Below are 12,128 nucleotides of genomic sequence, written 5' to 3' on the forward strand. Positions count from 1 at the left end.
ACATAAGCTCACATCACTTTCCAGATGCTCATATTTTATTACATGGGAGTTAAAGGGTTAAAAAGAAGCATCTACATTTTGTACAGCAAAATTCAAAGATATATGGACACAACCATTACTCTTGGAGGTTGATTTATAGTGGTAGTGTTCAAGATGGTAGCCCCTGCCTTGTTAGAGAGTTCTGTTTAAATTCTAGAACCCACACATTGCACAAAACAAAGTGGATAAATATGATGGACAATATGTGTACATGTATTTTTGAATTTGAGTACACATTTTCAACCTTCAGTTAGTTGCACAATAAAAGAAAACAAGAAATACAATAAAACAAAAGGACCAAAGAGTATATTTCTTGAAAGAAATCAACACAAAATATATAGATATACGATATGAACAGTATATATTAATGTGGGCTCTCAGAACCAATTTCTTCATAGAAATATTTACAATAAAATCACCACACAGGAACACAAAATAAGTCTCAGCAATTAAATACCACAACAAATGGTAAAAATCTATCACTATGATATTTGCTCCCTGCTTGCGTTTACATTTGTTTGCATGGATAACTTTTCTTCAATAAATCAAAGTCTATTTTATATTAGAATTTACAAACTCTCCAGAAAAAGTGTAGAGGCTGGAGGCCAAAAAAAATCCGACAATCAAAAATCCTACAATGCATTCATTTCTTGACACCAAAACTAAAGACTTCAGAAAAGTAACCATGATTTGAACAAATAACAGCCAGGAAATAAAAACATAAATAAATAAATACATTACAACCTATATAAGCAGTCAATTACATGTCAGGAAGACAGTCCCTCTAAAATTACATTCTCAAAATATTCATATAGTTTAACAGGAAAGTAGCTGATAAAATTCATTTACTCCTTGTTCACATCATGTGAATAGTAAATAATAGCATTTGGTTGTTGCAGTTGTACTTCTATAAATTTCTGCTCGACAGAAAATTCAACTTCAGGCACTTTACAAGTTTCTATCACAGAAACTTTGCAAAACTGTGAAGTCTCAATATTTTTGTCCCGATAGTTAATCAAATATTATTTAGCTGGTATTATATTTGAAAAGCATATTTAAAGTCTGATTTAACAAATCATTCACAATGAATTATTGATTTTTTTATATACCAAATGACATTTTCTAATTCTACACACTAGTTCTTTCCTAACATGATTTCTTTTCTAAAGTGAAATCCAATATTTTTCTGCACAAGCCATAAAAACTGTTATTATACATTGCTTTCCAACATTTTGTTTCTTAACAATTCAGTTCAACAATACTGGCTTCCGCAACTTATATGTCTGCCAGAATGAACTTTATTATTTAGGCAGTTTTTAACATGTTGAAAGACTTGCCGCACACAATGCATAACTCCCATACACACGCAATTCAAATTCAGATCATTCATCACCAACTCTATTGTCCTGACTTTTATTTTAAATTTATTACCAGGAAAATAAAAGGAAAATTATGACTAATGATTCATCTTCTGTACCTGCTCTTGATTAACTTCAGTGCCTTCTGCATTAAAGGTGCTACCCGTGGCTTTTGTTTGACTGTAAAGAAAGGAAAGTTGTTTAATGTTTGTGGTGATTGGTACTTTAAAACAGAACTAATGAATACCTAACATGGCATTATATTAATGTATTTGCTGACCAAATAAATGTGGCATGTTATTAGTTTCCTAATTAACTGCAACGTTATTTACATGAATTAGCCATGAAAATCAATGTTGAATTACACTAGCACTTACACGAAATCAGGTGAAATATTTATAAACACAAAGATGCATATTTCCAAAACTATTGTTAGCTATTAAACGAAATAAATGATAAAAGAATGAGAGAAAATAACTCGTAGAATAACAAACTTAGACCCTTGAAGCAAGTGCACCAAAACACTATTCTAAAAATACAAGCAGCAATGAATGTATAAAACAAAACTCGAAGGAACTTCCAAAAACATTTAAATAATGTTCAATTCTCAATATTTTCTCCCACTTTTATGAGATATATGTAAAAAAAACACATACTGACTCAAATAAAATAACTTAATGTCGTCAAATTTCAATCATTATTTTGACAACTCTGATATTTCGTATGGGTACTGCAATGATTTCTGCATGGAAATAATTTGCATTTAGAACAACGTACCGTCATGTTATTGTTCTTTTTCTCTCCATATTCACGGATGGCATGCCATGATTTAGAGGAGGAAACGTTCCTGCATGCAGTAAATCCTGAGGGAGACAGTGTTCACTTCAGAGGCATGTAAGCAACTGAAAGCATGCCAGAAAAAGGAGTGCACGACACTTATGTTTTCACTAGAATAGTGTAGATAGGTTACCTAGTGCTTTCCTGCCCATTATTGCATGGGTAAGAGAAAAAATTCAAAATTTTAAAAAAGGCAGCAGGTTACAGAGGGTTTATTGGCATTCGTCAAGTGGACATTTGTGCATTATGTGAAGTTCATTCTCGCACAAAAAGCACCAACTTGAAGGTTAGTTTGTTGCATTAAAATTGTCTGCTTGTAGACAACGTGCATGCAGGGTGGCTAAACACCACACTAGCTGGGGAAATAAATAATATATATTTTAAAAAGTTAAGTAAAAAAATAAAGTGCTCCCCTGTGCTTTGCACCATGGCATGAAGGCGTATAGGAGGTGGGGGTTAGGGCCCCACACTTTCATGATCTCGGCCGAGCTGAGGGTGATGTGATCAGCACCATGCCCGATCATCTCGATCAAGATGCTTTGTCAAGATTGTACTTTTTACGTTATAACTTCGCTATTTTTGGCTAGAATTCCTCAAAATTTGCTCAGCCACCAAGGGTTACCTGTGAAAATGGCCTTGAACTCCAAAAGATTAACTCTCCAGAGTTTCCTCCAGGTTTCTTACTTCCTAATTTCCAACTTTACCTAAGTAGGGGTCAAATATATAAAAGAAAAAAAAAGTAAAGAAAAAGTCAAGAATGTTGGATTTATTTTTTGGGAGACATCCTGTTAAAAGATTAAGGTCATGTGCACATAGCGAGTATAGCAGACAGTGGTCTCTTGAAGGGATTGGAAATATCTCCTTGCTTGCGATAGTGGAAGGCTATAACTCTGGTGTGATCTTTTTATTATCCAAAAGGGATCTAACCCTTGATTTCAAATGACACTGGAAACTTGATATGTTACAAATTTTTCACAAAGCAAGCCATTGTCTGTTTCTTTTTCAAAACCGACAAGAAAGCTGGCACACTAATCTATCTCATTGCAGACTGGCCATCTCCTATGCATACATGGCCTTATGATAGCTGTCCAATATTGAGTTTTGGTATTTGTAACATACAAAAATACCAGGAATACTGAAAATACAAGGGATATCGAAAATACCAATCATTCAAAAAATACCATTTTTGTTAATCTATATCATTATTTTCGTATTGCTAATACTGATATGAATTTCTGTATATTGATGTTTTCATTAGTTGTAGCACGTTTTCCACACGTTCATAAGGAACAAAACTAGGATGGAGCTGATAGCGACAGTTGAAAATGTAAACAAATCAAATTTATAAAGTTTAATATACAAGCTTTCCATTGCAATTATACCATAACAATCCACCAGATGTTTGGTTAAAATTATTCATAATTTCACATGAAATATTGATTTAATCACAAAATACATTTCTCCCAACAACATTGTTGGAAAAATATTGAAAATTCTGCATTTTGTATCATTACCAGGATATTTACACTCTGCGAAAGTGTTATGCAGCAGTTTTATGGACCCAGAGCTGGACTTTTAAAAAGTATCGATGATCAATTTCCAAAGAATACCTCCTGATAGTAATACCACTGGTATCGGCTCAACCCAAATCTAAACTGAAATATTGCCAGAAGTGACGACCTGATTGGATCAGTTAGGCACAAAATAAAAAATTACAGTAGTGTTTTGCAAGTTGCAACAGCCAGTGACGTGCACTGAGGAGTAGCTAGTCTAGCAGAGATAGATCAATCAATCTCACATCTCGAATTACATTCAAATCACAATATTTATTGTCTTATTAAAGCCACCACAGCATACACAACACTGTCTTTTCCACGCGCTTCTCGTCCATCGGTGTTCTCCGCGGGCAAAGCTGGCTGGATACCCTAGCTCGCTCTTCTTCCGCCAGACCAGTTTCCAGGTAGAAACGGCCAGCCCAAGGAAAAGGAAGATTTCTACCTCTACCTCCCTTGTCCCCTCGCCCCCCGCTGCAATGGTTGAAAGCCCAGGCTTTCAGGTCCCCCAGTCTATCTCCTATAGGACAGATAGGGGATTGGTTTCTCATAATTTTTTTGTAAATCCTCTAAAGAACACAGGGTAAAATTTTCTGCAGTACTTATGTTCTCTGTATTTACACAACCTTTTACACGTTGTACAATATGTGTGTATGTATAATATGGGATGTAGATTTATTATTTATGAAATGGGAACGTGTTATGTGCAGACAATAATGTTATGCTTTCTTTCTTTTTTTTTTTCAAATATGGAATATATAATGATTAAATTACAAATATGTGCTCAGGCTCTCTCTGACTCTCGTTTTAGTAGTGTTTTATTTAAATATACTAGTCTTGGTCTCTAACAGTCATAAATACGGATGTATTTATTTGGGCAAGAGAACGCGTGTTCATATTGTTGTTGGTTTGGTTTATTTTACTTCGCTTTTCTGCCACATTTGGTTATCGCGAAAATGAGGATGGAGTGATGATATGATGAAATTGGTGAAGGGACCTCATATGAACAATCCAGGCTAGGATTCGAACCCGTGATGAGTGCGCATTCTTGTCCTATGTGTTGCAGTGAATAATGAAATAATTTGGAATGAAAAATGTATCTCAGAACTCAAAAAGTCAAATGAATATCATTGAAGAAACTACAAAAAAGTGTGTTGTGTTTTGTTACCTGTCACCAAATCAACCAAGCGTGGGGGAGTGGTTTTCACAGCGTGCTACGACACCAGGAGTTCCGGGTTCGAACCCCGACCCGGGCATGGGCATTCCCTGTGCTCGTCCCTTCATCAGTTTCATCGTATCATCTTCGCAATTAACCAAATCTGACAAAAAAGTGACGCTAAGTAACAAAAATGAAATCAAATCATTGATTGATTGCTCAATTTTGTTTATTTTACTTCGCTTTTCCGCCACCTTTGGTACAACAAAATAGATGAAGGAACACACACAAAGAACACAAATGGCCAATCCGAGATTCGAACCCAAGATCTCTGGCTTAGAGTCAAATCAAATCGTTTTTTATTTTTGAATGTGGTTGGGGTTACGTGTACTTTTTTCTAGTACTCATTCATAATTTTGCAATCTTTTCCTGTTATTGACATTCTTCATTTTTGTAGGAATACTGGCCCTAAAGGGAGGAGGAGTGTGACCCACACCAACCCCCCCCCCCTTGAGCACGCCACTGACTGCTACCCCAAGTGTCGACGTCACCGCACGTCACTGGCAACAGCTAAACAATTGCACACAAAAGCAAACTTCTGTGTACATGATGTACATAACATTCAATTAGAAATAACTTCTGCACATAAGAACTAAAAATCCTAAAATTGTGGCTATATGTCCTGGCTCTCCATCTACAACCCATAGAAAGGAACAAATAGCTGGCTTCGGTGATAGAACTTGACCTGCATTTGTTGTTACAAAAGTTGTTACGCTTCCCCCGGGAGACTTGAACCTGTACGCAAATTGCAGTCCAGGAGAATCCACCACCCCAACATGACATGGGCCAGAGGTGCAATGTGGTGCAGTCCACTGTCAGCAATGTCATTTGTCGCCGTCTTGGCCTGCGTTGCCTACATAAGGACCAGATTCACAACCTCCTCCTGCGTCACATTGCAGAACGCAAGACCAACTGCCACGTTCTCTAGTTTCTCTACCTCCTCCTCCTCCCCAATAACAAGGATATCATCTACGCATCTGCTGTAGAACTTAATTTCCCTGTTTATGAGGCTAAGTGCTGCCTTTTCGATAAAATGCATAAATATACTAGAGACAATTCCTGAGACTGGGTTCCCCATTGCTAGCCCTTCTTTTTGAATGCATATCCTCCCGTTTCCCCAAAAATAGTTAAACCCCATACACAGGTTAAACCATCTAACATATTCCCATGCCTCGGCGACATCTATACCCTTACTCATTAACCATCTTTGCAATGCGTCAGTAGTTTTTTCTCTAGGAACACTGGGGTATAAATTTACGACGTCAAAGCTCACAACGCGATCAGAGTTATTATATTGATGAGATGTGGGGGAAGATGTTCAAGAAGTGGGATGGGAAGGAATACGTAAAAAAAGGATTTAACGTAACCCTGGAAGTAGCACGCCAAGCTCAAATGGAAGAGGAATTCTCTCTAGACTTGACGTGAACTGGAATGGAGGAGGAGTGGGGGGAATGGAGGGGAAATAGAGGAGAAAGAGAGGGGAGGCACCCGACCTCACGCTCTACGAGGAAACTTTTGAGTATTGCAATTGCAGCACACGCGGGCCGTGGCTATTCACAGTTTTAAAGTTTTAACATTCCAAGGAGCAGTTTCTAATCGGGGAAACAGCATGGTACTATGACGTGCACCTGTAATGGGTTTTATACTTTTTTTGTTTTTTAACCACACACCTTTTACCAATCCCATATCCTGTACCTATGGAGAGGTCGACGTGGTTATGAATTATATATAACCTAAATGTGAACAGCCCGAGGAAGGGAGCAGTTGCATCCCGAAACGTCGCAGGAGCAACATAGATACTCGCAAAACGTAAGTTATTAATATATTTATATTTGCTTGTACGAAGAGAACACTCGACACATGGACAAGGCTATACTGCCCACACATTCCTCCACTTTTTTCACAAGATGGAACGGGAAACAGGGATCCTTGTTATCCCATGTCAGAACATTTTGGTGAAAAGATCTGATGCTAGTCCTATGGATTTCTCTGCTCTAATTAGAGGCAAGCATAGATAGGCTCATGTACAAACGACCAAGCTAAACCCCCCCCCCCCAACCCCTCCCTGGACATTGGCAACTTCAGTACCATGTGATGGTTTACATGCAACCGACTGTTCTGAAACTCACTCTGCATGACAAAAAGGCTACATCTCACGTTTCATATTTGGAGAAAAGGACCGTATATGTGCAATTGCGAAGACGCAACGAAAACCAACACAAAAAAGCATACACACACGATCTATGTTCCTTCAAAATTAATGTTAATACTAACCTGAGGAGCCTGAAGAGCCGGGTCTTCCTAAACTCACAGGAGCAGCATTGTTATTTAAGTTAGCAATAATGGCATTCTTTACACTAGTTTCCATTTTCTTTGGGATTGCAGTAGGTTGGGCAGTTCCATGTTTTGCCTGGAAGAAAAGACAAAAATGTAATGCTTTTTATAACTTTGGATCATACTTTTAATTAGGAATGGCTTGAGTAATTCATATTTCATTTTTGATGGAAACATGAAATGCAAAACATCATGCTGTAACATTCATTTTTCATGTTTTTGAAAGGTGTGAGATGATTTTTTCTACAATGTTATGTCACAATGCAAAATAAACTCTAAAACATGAAATTTAGAGTTTATCAACACTCTCTGAAGCCTGAATTATCCTGAGAATTATGCAAAGTAACATACAATTCTGCTGTAAAAATTTGAGAAGCAAAAATGGGCTCTTTTACACAGGTATAAAAACTTAATACTCTGACAAGTGCATAAAACGTGCTATTAGAAAAGAAATGTTTATTTTCTGTACACTTCTTTCAATAAATTTTAGGATTATATTCACCATTTTAACACTGAAATGCAATTTTATATACCCCTTCTGACCCCAAAATGTGCCCAGTTTTGTACGGAAATCTTGATCTCTGAAGTTTTTATTTAAGGTACTCAAGTTTTCTGCAAAGCTGTTTTACATTATTTTCTATTAATTTCGGTAGCCACTGCCACCATCCTCGAATTTCAATGAGCACTAATTGATCTGTCCCATCCATAACAAGTTGGTACAACAAGTTATAATGGAGCATATTGCAGTCTCACAGTAAACACAGCTCAAACATGTTTCACACAGTATCAGTACAGTGGAACCTCGATTTGACGTTTTTCAGGGGACCAAGGTCAAAGAACTTAAAATGAGGGAAAATGTAAAATATGGGAAAATTTTATAGCATTTTGCTCTATTGGGACCATGAAGAGTGAATGTATAATGCGGCAAAATGTAAAACTGGGGAGCATAAAATCAGGATTCCACTGTAATCTGTATTGGTAAAAATTTTGTTTTCTACAACTTATTAAAGAATGTGAGCAACATCATGAAGGTCAGAAAAGAATATCTAAGTCTTCAACAACTGTTTGGTAAGCAGAATATATTACAAAGAGATATATATATATATATATATATATATATATATATATATATATATGTTCTTTTTAATCAACAAAAACAATCATTACACCTTAGAATACTTAATCCAAACAGCGTTGATTAAATTTCCCACTTTCACTCTGAAATATCATTTCTACTTTACTCAACTTGAGGCAAATAAGCACATTGGGGGGGGGGGGGGGGGGGAATCAACACAGGCAAAAAGAACTTAACCCACCCGAAAATAAAATCATAAATATGTCACTGCATCACAATTCTTTATTTTGAACACATGACATGCAGAAACCAGAAATTTTAAAAATTAACTTACACTGCATTTGAACTAAGATTACAATGCAATTTGTTATGAGAAGTTCTAATCTAAAGATTAGAAGAAAGATATGGTGACCAAATGTAGAGAATTTCAAGCATATCTGCATTCTTTTTGAAAACTGCATCCTGTTTCGTTTGTTTTTATGGTATGAAGATAAATAACACCTAAGTATAACAAAAGACAATGCAGAATATAAAATTTCTGAATTGTGTGTGTGTGAGGGACAGTTTCGAGATGAGACAAGACAAGGGGGAACTTGACAGTGTCTCGGTCTCATCTCAAGTTGAAAATTCCCATCTGCAAGTCCGAAAATATAAAGGCTACAAATGTCACTGCACAAACTTTCACAGCACTTAGGGATAATTAGCGAACAACTTTCTTCAATAAATTTTTTCTGCTTGATGCCTCATTTTCAATGTTACAAGCCATTGAAGAGCTGAATCTTATCCATATATATTCAACCACACAGCACAGCACATTGCCACTAATGATTGACTCAGCTGTAGTAAATTGTTATGTTTTTTCACTACCATAGCAAAGTCCCAAATGAGATTGACAAAGAGTATCAGACACCAAGTTTCAGTCTTGTTTAAATTTTGCAGAGGTCTGTCCTGCAACCTTTGCACCACCCTGATGTCACCTATGGGTTCCATCTGCTTTTCGCTGTCTGGAATCTTCATAGAACAGATGGTGTGGTCCTATCTGTTAAACCACATTCGTGTGACAATTCTGCTCCAAGATGGCATCTTTTTCTTTCTTTATGTTTATCAATGAAGGAGTGTCGGGTGGCATTCAGATGTTTCGAGAGGCCAGATAATTTGTTTTTCCTTTGAAGGAGGGGGGGATCTTTTCAGTGCTCTCCTCATCTGCTCTGTGGGTTCTCCCACTGTAACTTGGGGGGCATTCACATGTGGCTTTGTATTCCACAATGGATGAGAGTTCTTGCACAAATTATCTGTTGAGACTTCTTCCTATCTGGTTGCTGCAACCTTCGAAATGAATTGATACAAAGAATTTAGAAATCAACATGGAATGCTAGAAACTTTTGATTTGATTGATTGATTGATTTGGTGTTTTAAGTCCACTTTATGCACAGTAAGGCTAATCGGGACTGGACCTACAGTTTCAAGTGGGATCCGAACCACTATGTGCCTCCACCGGGTATCGAACCCGGGACCCCTTGATTACAAGGCAACGACGCTACCACTGCACCATCGGGGAGGCACCTAGAAACTTTTGAATTGGTCAAGTTGTTCAACCTTACAAAACTACATTATGTATAAATGTCAGTGATGTATTGTAATTTACTTGGAGTAATCATACCACGAGACAAGACTGAAGATCATTAGCAATATTATCGTCTAAAAGTTTTTCATGTTTTTCCATACTTATCTCCAAATTGCTCGTATAAATTGTATTTTTATATTTCAAAGCAAATAAATTTTGCAAAATTATTTCAGACAACCTCACATTTTTAAATATGTGTAATTCTAGTAATGGAAATTGAGTGGTTGCCATACACCATATAAATTTGATATACCGTAACTATCAATTCATAACCTGAAATTTTATTAGCATTATTTTTCTTATGGGATTAAAAAATAGTTAAATCGGTCAAGCTGATGTAAAAAGCATGATAGAAAATTGCAAAAAAAGTAAAAGAAAAAATTACCTATGAGTTCATTATGCTTATTGGTATTAATAAAATTTCATACAATCACTTTGGTCTTCAATATAAGATGATAAATAAAAATCTCTTTTTCAAAATAAGGCTGTATTCCATTGTTAATGTCTCCTCTCCAATTTTAGTTTGTTCATATGCTGTTCATGCCAACTGTAAATTTACAGTTTAACTTTACGGCATCCCAGTTTCTTCCTATTTCGTTTCATCCTTTTTCTTCTCATGCGCTGTTGTAAGATTAAAGTTGTGTCATCTATCAGTTTCACTGATTAAAAATTCAGCATGCAAACAAAAGTAGGTACAGACCAACAACTGAACCAAGCACCACGAATCAGTTAACCTCTATAACAAAATAGGAAACAAAACAATTCTAGATTTTCCTTATTCATTTATGCCGGTTATGTTAAAATTCCTATACTGTCTCTATTGTTCACTGACCAAGGAGAGAGATTCAGTTGTTGGATGTAAATTACTTAAGAATATAGATTTTCTTCTTGGTACATGATATCCAAGTTCTTTCCCTTGTTGTCACCAATTATTTAATGTAACTAAAAAGTTATTGACATTGTGGCTCAACTGGAGTCCTATGTCGGCACTCTAACTGATTTACCAAGCCAGATGAATCTCAGCAAGCATCATTACATTATATGGTAGAGCATTAAGTGGTAGAGCAGCCAGAGGCTGAACTTCGCCCATGAATAAAGAATTTCTAATTCTAATTCTAATATGTCAATTACGACTCTTCCTCTCTTAAACCTTAAATAAGATAGCGAACATAGCTTCATTTCTTTCATAGTATAGTTGAAAAGGAACCAGTTTTCATATTAAATTATAAATTACTGCTCTAAAACATAATTATATTTCTTTTCTACGTCAGGGGTTCCCAAACATTTTTGTTTCACGGCACCCTTAGTGTTTCAAGATTTTTCCACGGCACCCATCACAATGTAGGCCTATCTAACAATTGCAACGTTTAGTTAGTGTGATTAGGTTGCTTGCCTTAAGTTAAAAAATAAACACATATTTCAAATTCAGAACCATTTTACATGTAAAAAGTACTAAATAAGCACATATTTTGAATAAGTGTCAGTGAAAATATTGGAAAATTTCGTGCACCTCTGTAAGCCAGCCACGGTGCTCCAGGGTGCTGCAGCGTACACTTTGGGAACCACTGATCTATGTGAAGTTTTGTGTTTCCACGTTGCACAATCGTATAGCTATTTCTGATTAATTTCGAAGGCTCACTGCCTTTAGTCACTAAGGGTATGGCATCTGGAGGGAGAGGGTTTCTTTTCCAATCTCTCTTCTCCAGACGCATACCCTTTGTGACTAAAGGCAGTGAGCCTTCAAAATTAATCGGAAATAACTATACAATTGTGCAACGTGGAAATACGAAACTTCACGCAGGAAATTCTTAAACCATGTTTACCGCATAAATCCAATAAATACAACACTAATATAAATAGAAGAAAGACAAATTTTCATTAAGGCTTAGCTAATACACATCAGTTGAAATTTATCACCAATACTGGCCAATACTTTTTCCCAAGATCATAAATCTTGCAGCTTCTGCAAATATACCAAGCAATACATTCACAGAGTCTACATGCATAATCTTCTTTGTTTTTGCAACAGCATTGTGGAGAGAGATAGATTTGGTGACTAAGCAGTTGTCTCATGTGTAACTATGAATTTTTG

General features: G+C 36.3%; 1 protein-coding gene across 2 annotated transcripts in view; it reads right to left on the minus strand.

Annotated features, from left to right (window-relative positions):
• Positions 1-318: 318 nt before the first annotated feature.
• EloA (transcription elongation factor elongin A) overlaps positions 319-12,128 on the minus strand; it is a 39,986-nt gene continuing 28,176 nt past the window's right edge. The window contains exons 7-8 of one of the 2 annotated variants that reach the window (XM_083115086.1): positions 7,278-7,413; positions 319-1,577 (exon numbers count right to left, since the gene is read on the minus strand). In XM_083115086.1, the coding sequence (XP_082971212.1) occupies positions 1,504-1,577; positions 7,278-7,413 (210 nt within the window). In that variant the 3' untranslated portion in view covers positions 319-1,503. Of the gene's footprint in view, positions 1,578-7,277; positions 7,414-10,442; positions 10,658-12,128 lie in introns of those variants that run through there. The other variant, XM_083115087.1, reaches the window with a different exon arrangement.

Source organism: Lepisma saccharinum, chromosome 30 (genome assembly GCF_977018435.1).
Source record: "Lepisma saccharinum chromosome 30, izLepSacc3.1, whole genome shotgun sequence".
NCBI lineage: Eukaryota > Metazoa > Arthropoda > Insecta > Zygentoma > Lepismatidae > Lepisma > Lepisma saccharinum.